The following is a 16,085-nucleotide window of genomic DNA, read 5'->3' on the forward strand; positions in this document are numbered from 1 at the left end:
TATATATATATTTATTTAATTATATTTTCGTTAAATAAAAAAAAAATTACATGCAAATTTATACAGCTATAAAATTAAAATTTAAATAATTTTTTATTATTTATATTTTTTATATTTTTGAAGCTTAATCAGTATTTTATTTTCAATTATGTTTGAAGCCATAAACTTTCATTATTATTATTTACATAAAAAACTTGTAATTAAAAAAAAAAATAAATGTTTATATTGTAAAAACTGTAAACCCTTTTCAATTTAGCTTCTTGGTATATATTTTAGTTAGACTTTTATTAAGTTATGCATAGAGCACTCAGGGCAAGTTTTCAGTAAAGAAAATTGTTAAAGAAAACAAAAAAAAAGCAAGCGAAGTTTATATTTATAAATAAAAAATAAATAAAAAACAATTTGTTTGAAATTTGAACCACTTTGCTCTTGACTCTCAAAAGTAAAAGACTGTAAATAAACAAGAACAACAAAAAGAAAGTGAAACTAATGATATTTACTCATGAAAAAAAGCAGATAAAAACACAATTGTAAAACCATTTATACAATATATATATATGAGATATAAAGAAAATATATATAGATATAAATGAATATTAAAAGAGAAGATTTACTTTACTTTATTTGGTATACTCCCTGATAAGAAAAATAAAGCCTAGAAATAATGAAGCTTAAAAAGTAATCATGAAAAGTAATGAAAGAAAAATACCTATATAGTACTCAAACCTAGTCTTAGAAAAAAAAAACGCTCTCGCTCTTTGGGGCATAGCATAAAAAAGAAAATTACCTAAATACATGTATAACTGAAGTTTGTACGTGTACATGTATGAGTGAACTTTGCATAGTAAACAGAGTAAGAGCAACTTCTCTTCCAGCCCAGACCCCTTCCAGTTTTAGCCAACCCAAGCAAGCCCTGTATGCAAGGACCTCTATAATCAACCTACTAACTACCTAACAACTAGCAAATTACCTAAACTAAATCAACCGATTTGCATAATAGATTGTGTCTCTCAATTACTTTAAAAGCCCAATCTTGTTTTGGTTACGATTTAGTTCATGAACTATATACCTATATACATATACCTATATACCTATACTCCAATATATATACCAGTACTCGTATTACCCATTAAGGTACTAGCGTGTGTGATTAGAAATGAAGGTCAATTATATGTAAAGATGAAATTTATATGCAAATCCAAGCGAAATGGATTGTACATGAATCGAATGTTGAATGAATTATGATATATGTGTATATAGCATATATATATATAGAACAAATGGAAATGTCTTGGTAAACTGGGTATATATTATTAACATCTGGCAATGTGTTTAACACAGCATTTGGTTGCAATTTAAAACAAAAAACGATTTGAATCGAAATGAAACGAAACGAAGAAGCATTCAAAATGTGTCTATGCAAATATTATATACAAACAAAAAATGAAAAACAAAAAAACAAAAGAAATTCTTATATACATCTATAAACTACACTTGAACTAAAAACCTTCTTATATACATCTATATACTATATATATATACATGTATCTAGGTGCTTTTTTATTATATAAAAACAAATTGATTCGTCTTCAAAAATCGTATTATGGTAGTTCGCGAAAAACAAATATGGAAAATCTAAAATGGAAAATGGAAAAATACCAAAAAATGGTTCGGCTTGCAAAATTGAAACTTTTTCGACTTTTTTCGAATAGAATTTTTTCTTAAAGAAAGTAAAACCCAAAATGTTTGTTACAGCCTATATAGTAGTCTAATCAAAACTAAAATTAACTGGAGTTACTCTAATTTTTGTCTTATATATGGTATATATATACATCTAGTAGTTGTGCACGCTCATCCCAAAATCGGAACTAGTTCATTGGTGAGCGTGTATGTGTATTTGCGTATGAAATACGTTATGAGCAATAAAAACTTGCGTTGTGTTCAGTAGATAAACTTTCAAAATTAATCAAATTCAAAATCGAAAACTAAATTTCATTTACAACGTATAAAACTCTGAAATTCTTTGATTTTTACCTTTAGTCCTTGCCCTACGAAAAGTGTGTAATCGCGCTATCTCTATCTCTCTCAATCTCTCTAACTCTAGATATAAGAAACGATAATAAGTATATATTAAGTATAATAAGCTTAACACTAGCCAATTGAAAGCATTTATGACAGCAGTTGCTGTCTCTATGTAATGGACATAAATAACATAAGACAAACATTAATATACATACGTAGTTAACTATGCTACAGATAATAAACTATATAACTAACAATAGATAGTCTTTCCTATTTTTCTGTTATCTCTTTATTCGTTTTGGAATACTCCTTGATTTTTGGTCAGATTCTTTTGTGAGTACATCAATAAGCAGGCATTTACTTATAATATAATTCTTATATTATATTATATTCATAGTTCTTGAAATATTTATACTTATATATATACAATAACAACAAGAAATATACTTATTATTAATTAAATTACTACTCCGATATACTATATATTATACATATATATATATATATTTATACACTGATTTGTAACTTAATTAAGATTACTTCAGATGAAAAACTAATTCTTGAGCCCGAACTCTGAAACTCGATTTATGTTAAACTTAAAAAACAAGAAAACAAAAACAAAACCAAAATAAAACTAACTCTTAAGCATTATAAATGAAACATTTTCGAAAGCAAACAATAAAAATTTAACATGCGACAAAAACCAAAATGGATAAGCTATGCCTATCGTCTATAGCTATAGCACAGGTTAACAGTATTCAAATCCAACACCCAACAAGCCACGCCCCCAATCCGTCTCTCTCTCTCTCTACCCACTTTTATAACAAGCTACACACACACACACACTGAAACACTCTTACACAGTTTTGACCCTCAGCTTTACAGTGGGTCAACGACTTTTGCAGCCTTCATCATTCTATTCATCCTCTCACATTTGTACCACGCCCTCCTCTACACCTACAATCCGTCCACCTCTATCGCTCATATCTCTCTATATATAAACTACAATTCACACATTGCGCCGCAATTTGCACTCAACGTAAACATTTTGACACAAAAAAGTAATACTAAAAAGAAAATACTCTAAAATACTTAAAAAAAAAATAAAAATAAAGTAAAAACACAGAAAAAATCCCTCCAATTTGTAGTCAAGGCAGCTGCATTTGCTTTGCAGTTGTGTTTAATGCATTTGTTTTTTAAAAATCTGCTATGTCTTGTATCTTATCCTCCTTCCACCCATATTCCATTCACGAATCCACACCGACTAACAGTTGGACGAATTCCGTCTTGAAATACAAAGAAGGGATCAAGAGATACTGGCGATGGCGGCCAAAATGAAAACGCTCGAGGAGCAGCATCAGGTAATTTGATTAGATCACAACTTTACGCAATATCTAAATTCACAATGAACAAACCTGAAATTAGGACTATCAGCGGCACATAGCGGTACTTAAGGAATCGCTATGTGCCAAAGAGGAGCACTACAACATGCTGCAGACGGACGTGGAGGAGTTGCGGGCCCGACTGGAGGAGAAGAATCGTTTGATCGAGAAGAAGACCCAGGGTACATTGCAAACGGTTCAGGAGCGAAATCGTCTAACCAGCGAACTCACCGAGCTCAAGGATCACATGGACATCAAGGATCGCAAGATCAGTGTGCTGCAGCGCAAGGTCAGAGAAGATAGAGCAGCAGCAATCAATAACATTAGCTAACACAAACACTTCCACACAGATCGAGAACCTGGAGGACCTGCTGAAGGAGAAGGACAACCAGGTGGATATGGCGCGAGCACGTCTCTCGGCCATGCAAGCGCACCACAGCAGCTCGGAGGGCGCCTTGACCAGCCTGGAGGAGGCCATCGGCGACAAGGAGAAGCAAATGGCGCAGCTGCGCGAGCAACGCGATCGGGCCGAGCACGAAAAGCAAGAGGAACGAGATCTGCACGAACGCGAAGTCGCCGAATACAAAATGAAGCTGCGCGCGGCCGAAAGCGATCTGGAGAAGTTGCAGACACGGCTCGAACGGGCCGTCAATGAGCGAGAGCGTCTGGAGATCAAGCTGGAAGCGTCACAGAGTGAGCTGGGCAAATCGAAAGCGGAGCTGGAGAAGGCCACGTGTGAGATGGGTCGCAGCAGTGCCGATTGGGAGTCGACGAAGCAGCGCATAGCCCGCCTCGAGCTGGAGAATGAGCGACTCAAACACGATCTGGAACGTTCGCAGGTACTCGTGCATTATCACCAGTTTATCGGAAAGTTATCGAACTTGCATTCTATCATTTATCACAAAATATATATACATAAAAATAGAGATACATATATATCATATACCTATGTGCCCATTATGTTCCTCTGTGTGCAGTGTACATATATAATTTGAAAAAAACCAAAAGAGACAACCGTTAACCGTTATTCAAATATTTAACTATCGATTACAATAACGATAACTTACTCAATATTCTTAATATTATTACATATTACTATAAAAATATGCCTCTATGTGTGCCTATATATTTACATGTACACTTAACAACAACAACAACAACTATGTACTACAACAACAACAACATCTCGCATCCCTACAACAACAACTTATAATATATATATCTATAAATCGTTAATCGATAATACATTAACCAACAAATAGCTGCAGCTAGAAGAACAGACCACACTACACAAAGTAAGCCCAATGCTAAAACCTACCTATACCAACCCATCGAAAACTATGTAGTTCTACTAGTTATATTTTAAGTTTCGTAGTGCCCTCACATGTTACTAAGCATAAATGCCCTGTAGTAAACACCTGTACACCCTGTATGCGCGGTATTTTTATTTTGCATCTAGATCCAGCAGTTTGTGATTTTCGTTTTTTACCTAAAATCTTAGCTTTAAGATTAAAGACAATCAAATCGTAATACCCACAGAAAGTCAATATATGAAATATATATTTTATATTATGAAATTTATATCAAAAGTTATATTTGGAGCCACTAGCTATTGTTCCAGTAGAGTTATATGGATATAGTATTATTTATAGCCACATATGTTGAGTTTATAAGATCATTACCAACTGATGAGCCATTAATACATCCGTACATCTGATATAGTAAGCCAATATAGCATATAGAAAATATACTTTATAGAGAAGAGTTTTAAGAAATAATATCATTAGGACACAACTTTTCTTGAGCTGGAAGCGGAAAAATATCTCTATTTATAAAACTGAAGAGCTGAGAAATTACTTCTATGAAACATACTTTTGCTCTAGAAATATCTTAGATTCATGTGAACTATATATGTATATGTTCAGCTAGTCAACCTTCATAGTCGTCCTCAAAATATTTCATGTTAATATTATAATAGCAATCTAAAATACAACTTCAAGTTTCTATTCAACTCATTAGGCTCATTAGCCATTAAAATATGTATGCAGCTCATTGAGCTACGCAGCTGCGAAATTGTCGAGCCATTCATTAATATTGAAAATTTAATAATAGTTTGTTTATTGTTTACGTTAACTTTGGCTAACTGAAAACTTATTCAAGCGATGCCTATTTGCATATGAAATGAGTCGAGCTGCCACGTTACTATTCAAAGCACGCGCACTCACAGCTAGAAAGCCGCACCTCTCTTTAGTCTGGTCATAGCACGAAGCACAAATAACTTCTCACACACACACACGCCTTAGTTAGTTACAAGGATTACAAATTGTATGTACATAATTCAAGCGGCTACAATTACAATTATCATCGCCTTTCAATTAAGTATGCCTCATGCAATGTCTAATAATTGTCGCTGAACATGCATATATATATATATATATATATCGTATATTGTACTTTACAGAATGTACAAAAGTTAATGTTCGAATCGGGCAAAATATCGGTAAGTTGGCAACAGAGCCAGCCACTAAATAGAGATAGCTCACGGTGTTATCAAAGCTAATTGCTCGATATGAATTATACGCAACGTAGTCACGTCTTAACCTCTTAAAGCGCTTCGTTAGGCAAGACAATGCAGGCTCATTTATGTTACTTTCCAACACTGAAATATGCACAACTTTGAAGTGCAGTGTTGCGTAGTGAAATGTAATTATAAACATAGATTTTAGTAATTAGAAAATGTAGCCAAGTCCTTGAATTATAAGAACTCAATTTGTGGGAGCTTAGAGCAAGGCTGCAAAACGGAATTTTTTATCAAAATTTCAATATACATACTTTCTTATAGAGTGGATTAGTATTCGGAGACTTTAGGAGCTTGCAGCCCTGATCTATACACACGTTATGTATATATATGAATTATAAAGCAAATACTCTGGTGTTCACAAAAAACAAGTGTTGAAAGCGTTAAATGCACCCATACAAAATATTACCCAACCAAGCTTGATGCAAAATCCCCAAAATCAAAACTCATGCTCATTTCAGCACACTTATATTGAAGTTGTTGGGATGTATTGATGTATATATTATATACAATAATTTATATATTGTATATATTATTATCTATTATCTATGATATACCCGTACAACTTCAATATAAACTAACTTTACACACATTAAGTATACGCATCGTATGCCTTATAAATTGCTTTGCTGCTGGACAATGTTTTGCGAATGCCTTAAGTTTTTTGTTTATGCTAACTTTTACTGTAGTTGGTTGCACCGTTTTTTATTTTTTGTTCTCAGTAAATGTATTCATGTATTAACACATATATAGATAGCTCTCTCATAACTATATACTAATTATCTTGTTTCGCTTCTCGCCACTGAAGACCACATTTGGCCGCACCACAATGACCACATCTCAGGAGCTGGACCGGGCGCAGGAGCGTGCTGACAAAGCAGCCGCCGAACTGCGACGCACGCAGGCGGAGCTGCGTGTGACACAGGTAAAGTTCAATGTTCATATAATTCACAAGCGCTGCATACATACTACTACTACTACTACTACTATATACTACTATATATGTATGTATAAACATATTCGTATCTATAACTATGCATACGAGCTCTGTTAGCTAGTTGTCTGTGCGTCATGAATTTTCTCGCAACAAAACTCTAAGCTAAAATACTATATTTCATGTCTATGTGTGCGTGTGCTACAACAACAACAACAACAATTACAATTCGTGTTAACTCTATGATTCATGAATGAATACTTTCTGCTATATTATCGTACACACTCTCTATATACTTCCAACACATGCTGAACTATTCACACATTCAGCTGTCATTCAACTGCAAGAGCAACAATTATACTATATAAATACACACACACACATACATATGTACACACACGCACAACCACACACATATATAAACACAGACGAACATAAACTTTGCACCTAAAAGTCAAGAAAGATTGGATCGTGTGTCTACAAAATTCAGCGGATATATTTTTTAAAAAATCTTGACAGGACAGAAATTTCATTTTCTTGAATCAAAAAATATTGAAAATTAATATAACAAATTTTTGAATTGAATAATATTTAAAACTCATAAATATATTGAAAATCTAAATATAAAAATTAATAAAAAGATTTGTTTCCAGTTCTGTATATACGAAAATTCATAAAAAAGTTTGCTACATTTTTGAACTGTTGAATATTGCTTAAAAGTCTTAACAAATCCCCAAAAAAAACCTAGCTTTAACGTAAAAGTAACGAAAACCAATAATAGATGAATTTAGCATAATATCTATAAATATTTGTTTTTTGAGTTAATCTAAATGCTATTGTTTAATGTAATACTAAAACCCAAACTCTATCTAAACCGTTGTGCTTACATTCATTTTCTATATAGGGCGAAACTGAAAAACGTTTTGTGAGTAAAATGCTTATAAACCAACAAACAAAAAATACCACCAAAAGATAGTCGTACAAGTTTTATGTAGTAATAGTAACTAAAGCATTTGATGTGCAAGAAATATGTGAAAAATATGAAAACAAAGTAGTCCAACAACATTGCATATGTATATCAAATGTTTTACTTAGTATTACTACTTTAAAAAATACTAAACAAATACTAAACATAACTTGCATTGCCTCACATACTAACTAACTAACCAGCCTACATACTATTAAATACTACATGCTTAACACATTTATCTATGTACATATATATACTATATGAAAGACATTCGTTCAAACTTCGACCCATGTATATTCGCCTTGATCAATCCATCTCTCATCAATTGGATTTTTGTGTGCCTTGAGTGCGTCTCCTGCATGAGTTGTGCATAATTGTTGTCTAGACTCCAACTGAACATCATATGTGATCATTCGTCTACCATGCATAACCCAATCAATTTATAGTGAGCATCAGCCTAGTAGAGCAGAGGCTAAATAGATCTAGGTTATGGTATATATAAATGCATATTGATTGAAGACTTTGCATATTGACGTAACGAGAACAGATTAATTCTTAGTGGAAAAGAAGCAATATATACGCTGACAGCCCATTTTTGATTAGTATATAAGTGTATATCGTAAGCAAGTTGTAAATATAGTTTATACTCTCTTCTTATTGGACAACCGAAAATCGTTAAGGAGACTTCTTTCTAAAGAAGCTGGCATCGTTCAAGATTTATATGAAAAAGCCTACATCGAATATATTATTTATATAAGAAACATTAAGAAACTTGTTTCTAGTTAGGGAACTGAATATCGTAAACGAAGTTTCCCCTCGTCTTAAACTAGCTTACACATCTACAAACACATATTTTATATAAAAGCCTAGCATATTTTTGAGAAAAGCCTATCGTATATATATATATATACTATATCATTGCTGAATATCGTAAAATTTTTAGACATTCTCGACCACAAGTTTAAAGCAGATTAAAGTGTTTGTAAGCTACCCTTTTACAGCCTAGCCATTAGTTAATTCAACTAATATAATTGCACCCCATACACATATGTAACATTAAAAGGATTTAGCTGCAGTGGCAGACCTTTTTCCTAGCACTTTTCACTCAAATCTCTCGTGCACAAAAGACAATCTCAAGTACAAAAGTAGCAGCAAGTACATCACGCATAACCCAAGAGTATTAAGCTAGGTAGCTATTACATAAACAAAGCCACATACACAATAAAAACACACACACTCACTCACTCGCCCACGTTAACAAAAGCTCAAGCAAGATGTGAGTGAAGACATTTTGCAACGTGACTTTGGCAGTTGTTTTCTGAAGTGAAGAGCTGCTGGGAAAGTTGTAAAAAGTTGCGCTTGATTTAGCTAAGCTGTTAATTACGCACACACATTCACTCACACAGACACACACACACACTCGCGCACACACTCGCACACACTTGGCTGTACACTTAAAAGTCTTAAACTTACTTTTGCCTTAATGCTCATAGCTTTAAACTCTTCAAGCACACACGTTCTCACATCTGTTTTGCACTCGAGCGCCATCTATTGCTGTTCCTTTGCAGCCTCATTGCCTGCTCTATCTCTCCTTCGCTCTCTTTCTCTCTCTCTTTGCCATTTGTCATTCACTGTTGTCGAAATTCGCTTGTGTGCTCAGCCTCGCAGCATCAAAATCGCTCGCTCTAGACTTTGTTATCGTATTCGTAATCGTATTCGTAATCGTATTCGTAATCGTATTCGTATTCGTTATCGTAATGTTAAGTACTACTTGTTGTTTAACCTATGTTTCGTGTCTGACAAAACCAGACAACCAATCAATCAACCAGTCAATCAATACAGTCAGACAGTCAATCAGTCAGTCAGTCAGTCAGACAGTCAGTCAGTCAGACAGTCATTCATTTAAGAACCATCCTTTCACATGGTGCCTGTAAATAATATCCGTATCCACATCCAATTTACCCCCCCGCCTTTGCCCACCGTTTACAATTAACCACCGATAACCGATAACAACAATGCCAACGACAACGTGCAGTCGGATGCGGAACGTGCACGCGAAGAAGCCGCCGCCCTGCAAGAGAAACTGGAAAAGAGCCAAGGTGAAGTTTATCGACTGAAAGCGAAGCTGGAGAACGCCCAGGGCGAACAGGAAAGTCTGCGCCAGGAACTGGAGAAGGCGCAGAGCGGTGTCTCCCGCATACACGCAGATCGCGATAGGGTAGGCAAAAGAAAAACAAAACCAATACCAAAGTTTTAGCTAGCTAAATACCCTGTACAACAATCACACACTCACACCCACACACATGAAACGCTCCTCCCCCCCTCCTCCTTAGGCATTCGCTGAGGTGGAGAAGATCAAGGAGGAAATGGAACGCACTCAGGCAACGTTAGGCAAGGCGCAGCTGCAGCACGAGAAGCTGCAAAATGCGCTGGACAAGGCACAGAATGAGGTCGATCACCTGCAGGATAAACTGGACAAGGCTGGCGCCGAGAACCGTCGTTTGGTCCTCGAGAAGGAGAAGCTGACCTACGACTATGATAATCTCCAATCCCAGCTGGACAAGGCGCTCGGACAGGCGGCGCGCATGCAAAAGGAGCGAGAGACTCTAACGCTGGATACGGATCGCATACGCGAAAAGTTGGAGAAGACGCAGGTATGCGATCGACACTATCAAGGGTGCCACCATACATACGCAAACACACACACACACGCACTCACACACACAGACAGAACACACATACGACAGCCAAAAGTCATGCAAGAAACGTAGAAATTGTTTAAGCTGTGCCTAAACGTTGTAACTGTAAATGTGTTGTGTGAGATACTTGAAACTCGAAATCGAATCTCTTAACATACTAAACATAATCCCTTACCCCCCTTCCTCATCAACTAATTGTACATAATTAACACTTGATATCCCTAAATATGTAAGTTATATGGGCATTGGAACTTTCAAAATATCTTTAAGACATATTTGACTTAGAGTTGAGAAATGTATAGAATGTCCTTCTGAAACCAAATGTTGGAACTTCTAACCAAACGTGATCGATCGTTGATTAATAAATAAATACAGAATAGGTCTATTATTACATTTTAATGAACTGAACTGAAGAAGATCCGTAGAAACTTTAAAATTATTAAATGAAATTCAATATACAATATTTGATATTTTGAAACATGTTCCTCATTTTAACTTTTTTTTTCAATAATAAGCAAGCTTCTTTTACAAAGAAAAGATTAGAGCTCTTGCCAAATGTTTGTTTTTCCTGCCTGCTAATGCCCATATACACATACCATCAAAGACATCTCATCAGCCATCTTTCATGTCCTGTATCATAAAAATAAATATATATAAATATCCCTATATGTACTGCCTACGCATATATACGTATATATCTATCTTTCAACTATCTATATGCTATGTGTATGTAACAAACACACAAACACCTTAAATACACTGAAAAAAAAACAAACAAACAACAGCAACAACTAGCGCGCATACAAAAGGAGAGGGATCAGTTCTCGGATGAACTGGAAACGCTCAAGGAGCGCTCGGAGTCCTCACAGACGCTGCTGATGAAGGCCGCCAGGGATCGTGAGGCGATGCAAACAGATCTTGAAGTGCTTAAAGAACGCTATGAGAAATCGCATGCTATACAACAGAAATTGCAGGTAATTTTTCACACAAAAAGAAAACTGTGAGAATGACAGAGAAGTATCAAAAATTCAGACAAATTGGCTCTATAAAAATATATATACTACCATATATATATATATATAGATATACATACACTAATCGTAACTAATCCAAAAACGCATGAGAACTGAGAAGTACGAGTGAATTGGCTGTTTGTAAATTTGTAGCTTCCTAAAAACACTGCTTGGCCCAGCTGAAAAAAAAAACTAAAAAATCAAACCAAACCAAACGAGATCCTTTAATGCAATCTGAATAATAATGCCTAACATAAATACCTCTCCTCTTGCAGATGGAGCGCGATGATGCCGTCACTGAGGTGGAAATACTTAAGGAGAAGCTGGACAAGGCCCTCTACGCCAGTCAGAAGCTCATCGATGAGAAGGACACGTCGAACAAGGAGTTCGAGAAGATGTTGGAGAAATATGATCGAGCTCAAAATGAAATTTATCGATTGCAATCGCGATGCGACACGGCTGAGGCGGATCGCGCTAGGCTCGAAGTGGAGGCGGAACGCTCGGGTCTGGCCGCTTCGAAAGCACGCGAGGATCTGCGTAAGCTACAGGACGAGAGCACACGCCTGCAGGAGGCATGCGATCGCGCCGCCCTGCAGCTCAGCCGCGCCAAGGAGAGCGAGGATAATGCACGCAGCGAACTGGAGCACCATCGAGATCGCTTCGACAAGATGCAAACGGACATCCGACGAGCTCAGGGCGAGAAGGAGCACCTCCAGTCAGAGCTGGAGCGCGTCACCTACGAGCTGGAGCGCGCCCACGCGGCACAGACCAAGGCGGCCGCCAGCGTGGAGGCGGCCAAGGAGGAGGCCGCCCACTATGCCGTCGAGCTGGAGAAGCTGCGTGAACGCTACGAGAAGAATCAAGTGGAGCTCAGGAAACTGCAGGATACGGACACCTTTGGCCGGGAGACGCGTCGCTTGAAGGAGGAGAACGAGCGGCTGCGCGAGAAGTTGGACAAGACGCTGATGGAATTGGAGACGATACGCGGCAAGTCGCAGTACGAATCCGAGTCCTTTGAAAAGTACAAGGACAAATACGAAAAGATCGAGAACGAGATACAGAACATGGAGTCGAAGCTGCACGAGACGAGTCTGCAACTGGAGCTATCGAAGGGAGAGGTGGCCAAACTGTTGGCCAATCAGGAGAAACAGCGCAGCGAACTAGAGCGTGCGCACATTGAGCGTGAGAAGGCGCGCGATAAGCACGAGAAACTGCTGAAGGAGGTCGATCGTTTGCGCCTGCAACAGTCCTCGGTGAGCCCCGGCGACCCGGTTCGTGCATCCGCCTCGTCGCTGTCCATGACGGCGGGCGAGCGACAGGAGATCGATCGGCTGCGTGATCGCCTCGAAAAGGCGCTGCAGTCGCGTGATGCCACTGAACTGGAGGCCGGTCGCTTGGCCAAGGAACTGGAGAAGGCACAAATGCATTTGGCCAAACAGCAGGAGAACACCGAATCGACGCGCATCGAATTCGAACGCATGGGCGCTGAGCTGGCTCGCCTGCACGACCGTCTCGAGAAAGCGGAGGCCGAAAAGGAAGCCTTAAGGCAGAGCAGTCGAGGCGCCCAGGCTGGGGCAGCCGCCAATCCGCAGCTCGAGAAGCATGTGCAGAAGCTGGAGAGCGATGTCAAGCAGCTGGCCATGGAGCGAGAGCAACTGGTGCTGCAGCTGGAGAAGAGTCAGGAGATTTTGATGAACTTCCAGAAGGAGCTGCAGAACGCCGAACAGGAATTGCAAAAGACACGCGAAGAGAATCGCAAGCTGCGCAACGGCCATCCCGTGGCTCCGGCCGCACCCGCCGAAATCCAGGCCATGCAGAAGGAGATCCAAACGCTGCAACAGAAGCTCCAAGAGTCGGAACGAGCGCTGGCCGCTGCAGGACCACAACAGCAGGCAGCGGCGGCGGCTGGCGGTGCGAGTCGCGAAGAGATCGAGCAATGGCGCAAGGTTATCGAGCAGGAGAAGAATCGCGCCGACATGGCTGACAAGGCTGCCCAGGAGATGCACAAGCGCATACAGGTGAGTGGAGCGGAGAGCAATGAAACTCCAATTCGAATCCCTCTCTTTCCCCCAATTAGTCTATCTAATCGAATTGATGCTATTGTAATCGAATCATCTAACACAGCTAGCTAATCATATTCCTCTATGTCTCTCTCTTTCTGTCTCTCGCCTTACGCTCAGTTAATGGACCAACACATCAAAGATCAGCATGCACAGATGCAAAAGATGCAGCAGCAGATGGCGCAGCAGCAGCAGCAAGCGGCGGCGGCGGCGCAAGCGGCAGCGCAGCAAACAGCTGCAGCTGCGGGCGGCGGCGTCGATGCGAAGGAGCTGGAAAAGGTCAAGAGCGAGCTGCAGGCGGCCTGCACAGAACGAGATCGATTCCAGCAACAGCTGGAGCTGCTGGTGCAAGAGCTGGAGAAGAGTCAAGTGAGTAAAGATCTATAAATCTGTCTTTATATGTATTAACTTGCCCGCCCTCTATCTCTCTCATTCTCTCTGCCACACAGATGTCCAATCAGGAACAGGCAAAGCAGCTGCAAGCGGCGCAGCAGCAAGTGCAACAACTGCAACAGCAAATACAAACGCTGCAACAACAAATGCAACAGCTGCAACAAGCGGGCACTGCCGGCGCCGCTGCCACCGATGTGCAGCGCCAGCAGCTAGAGCAGCAGCGATTGCAGCTGGAGGAGGTGCGCAAGCAGATCGACAACCAAGCCAAGGCGACCGAAAGCGAGCGAAAAATCATCGACGAGCAGCGCAAACAGATCGATGCGAAGCGCAAGGATATCGAGGAGAAGGAGAAGAAAATGGCCGAATTCGATGTGCAGCTACGCAAGCGCAAGGAGCAAATGGATCAGCTGGAAAAATCACTGCAAACGCAAGGCGGCGGCGCCGCAGCAGCCGGCGAGCTCAACAAAAAGCTTATGGATACGCAGCGACAGCTCGAAGCGTAAGTAAAAGTATTCTTAGGACTTACCTTGAATGGTTTACAGTTTATTTCGACACAAAAACGAGTACAAGCAATTCATTTTCAACTTTTTCACAAATATGGCGCATACGGCGCCATCTTTTTGACAGTGTGACCAAGTTATACTAGTGTTAAAAAACAGCAGTGACTCGCTAAGCCTAACAGCATACAATGAGCTTAACATAACAGCAGCTAGAGGCTTAACATTGCTAAGCCAGGATTAACAGCTCACAATGAGCTGACCATAACAGCAGCTTATTCATGTCCATTGCTTCAGCATTCCTTGTCTAGACTTAACAGCACTGAATACGTTTCATTTGCTTAACATAACAAAATTAGTTTAGCATTTAATTTACTCTCCAGTCGTATACTTCATATTGTTATTAATGTCTTAATGTATTATCAATATACTACAATTCTTGTCATAATCATCCTATATTTCTCATTACAGCTGCGTCAAGGAACTGCAAAACACAAAAGAGGAGCACAAGAAGGCGGCAACCGAAACGGAGCGACTGCTGCAATTGGTACAAATGTCACAGGAGGAGCAAAACGCCAAAGAGAAGACAATTATGGATTTGCAACAGTAAGTATAAATTGAAAAGAGCATAATAAAAGAAAAACTCGTCTAATCACACTTTTTTACATACGTAGAGCCTTAAAGATCGCTCAAGCCAAAGTCAAACAAGCACAAACACAACAACAGCAGCAGCAGGATGTAAGTAAAACATGTTAACAAACATCGCCCAACACTATTAACATTTACTTCTCCCCCCTCTCTCGCTCTCTGTCTTGCAGGCTGGGCCCGCTGGCTTTTTGAAGAGCTTTTTCTAAGCCACAGTATATGCGTATAAGTACTTGTATAAGTACAAGCCTAACATAACAAATAACAGCACTGTCTACTATTTTGTATACTACCGATTACCGTTACCGACTATGCAGTATTTCTTCTACTAATACACACACACACACACATTTGTAAATGACATATGTAAATGCAAGAAAATTATTTGATATTTTATTATATTGTAATTAGGTTGCCGCTATACTCAAATTATGAATGCATTTATGTAAATGTCTCTCTCTCTATCTCTCTCTCTGTATCTATCTTGAAACTTGAACTCAAAACTTTCAACTTAAACTTAAAACTCACTTCACTTCGCCCTCTCCCTCTCTCTCTCTCTCTCACACACACACACGTTCTCTCGCTACCTAGTTAACTGTTGAAGTTTGAATCTTTCGTCTTATACGCTGTAAAGTAGGCAATACTTACCCGAAATTGTACTCGAACTGAGCTTACACGACGCCTGAGATACCCTGTAAATGGAAGAAAATGTTTTTATTAGATTTCTGCGTCAACTCAAAATTGAGTTCATTTATCTCTTCCCCTTTAACTACGCACTATTCGTTATTTTTCTATTGCATACGGCGCGAATGTGATTCACAACAAAAATATGAGAAAAAATACTAAAAGCAAAACAAATTAACAAATAATAATTATTAAATATACAAATTAA

General features: G+C 38.7%; 1 protein-coding gene across 37 annotated transcripts in view; it reads left to right on the plus strand.

Annotated features, from left to right (window-relative positions):
- brp (ELKS/RAB6-interacting/CAST family member bruchpilot) overlaps positions 1–16,085 on the plus strand; it is a 45,718-nt gene extending 29,633 nt beyond the window's left edge. For 9 of the 37 annotated variants that reach the window (XM_089262222.1, XM_089262208.1, XM_089262215.1 and 6 more), the window contains 16 exons: positions 3,294–3,383; positions 3,448–3,693; positions 3,755–4,243; positions 4,667–4,699; positions 5,866–5,904; positions 6,791–6,907; positions 7,821–7,841; positions 9,922–10,104; positions 10,220–10,540; positions 11,371–11,559; positions 11,874–13,616; positions 13,779–14,027; positions 14,108–14,550; positions 15,020–15,154; positions 15,223–15,286; positions 15,367–16,085. In XM_089262222.1, the coding sequence (XP_089118348.1) occupies positions 3,294–3,383; positions 3,448–3,693; positions 3,755–4,243; positions 4,667–4,699; positions 5,866–5,904; positions 6,791–6,907; positions 7,821–7,841; positions 9,922–10,104; positions 10,220–10,540; positions 11,371–11,559; positions 11,874–13,616; positions 13,779–14,027; positions 14,108–14,550; positions 15,020–15,154; positions 15,223–15,286; positions 15,367–15,402 (4,398 nt within the window). In that variant the 3' untranslated portion in view covers positions 15,403–16,085. Of the gene's footprint in view, positions 1–3,293; positions 3,384–3,447; positions 3,694–3,754; positions 4,250–4,666; positions 4,700–5,865; positions 5,905–6,790; positions 6,908–7,820; positions 7,842–9,921; positions 10,105–10,219; positions 10,541–11,370; positions 11,560–11,873; positions 13,617–13,778; positions 14,028–14,107; positions 14,551–15,019; positions 15,155–15,222; positions 15,287–15,366 lie in introns of all 37 variants that reach the window. The other 28 variants (XM_089262213.1, XM_018104631.3, XM_089262238.1 and 25 more) reach the window with 18 other exon arrangements.

The sequence above is a fragment of the Drosophila navojoa genome, chromosome 5 (assembly GCF_054131105.1).
Source record: "Drosophila navojoa isolate 15081-1374.11 chromosome 5, UAZ_NAV_1.0, whole genome shotgun sequence".
In the NCBI taxonomy this organism is placed as follows: domain Eukaryota; kingdom Metazoa; phylum Arthropoda; class Insecta; order Diptera; family Drosophilidae; genus Drosophila; species Drosophila navojoa.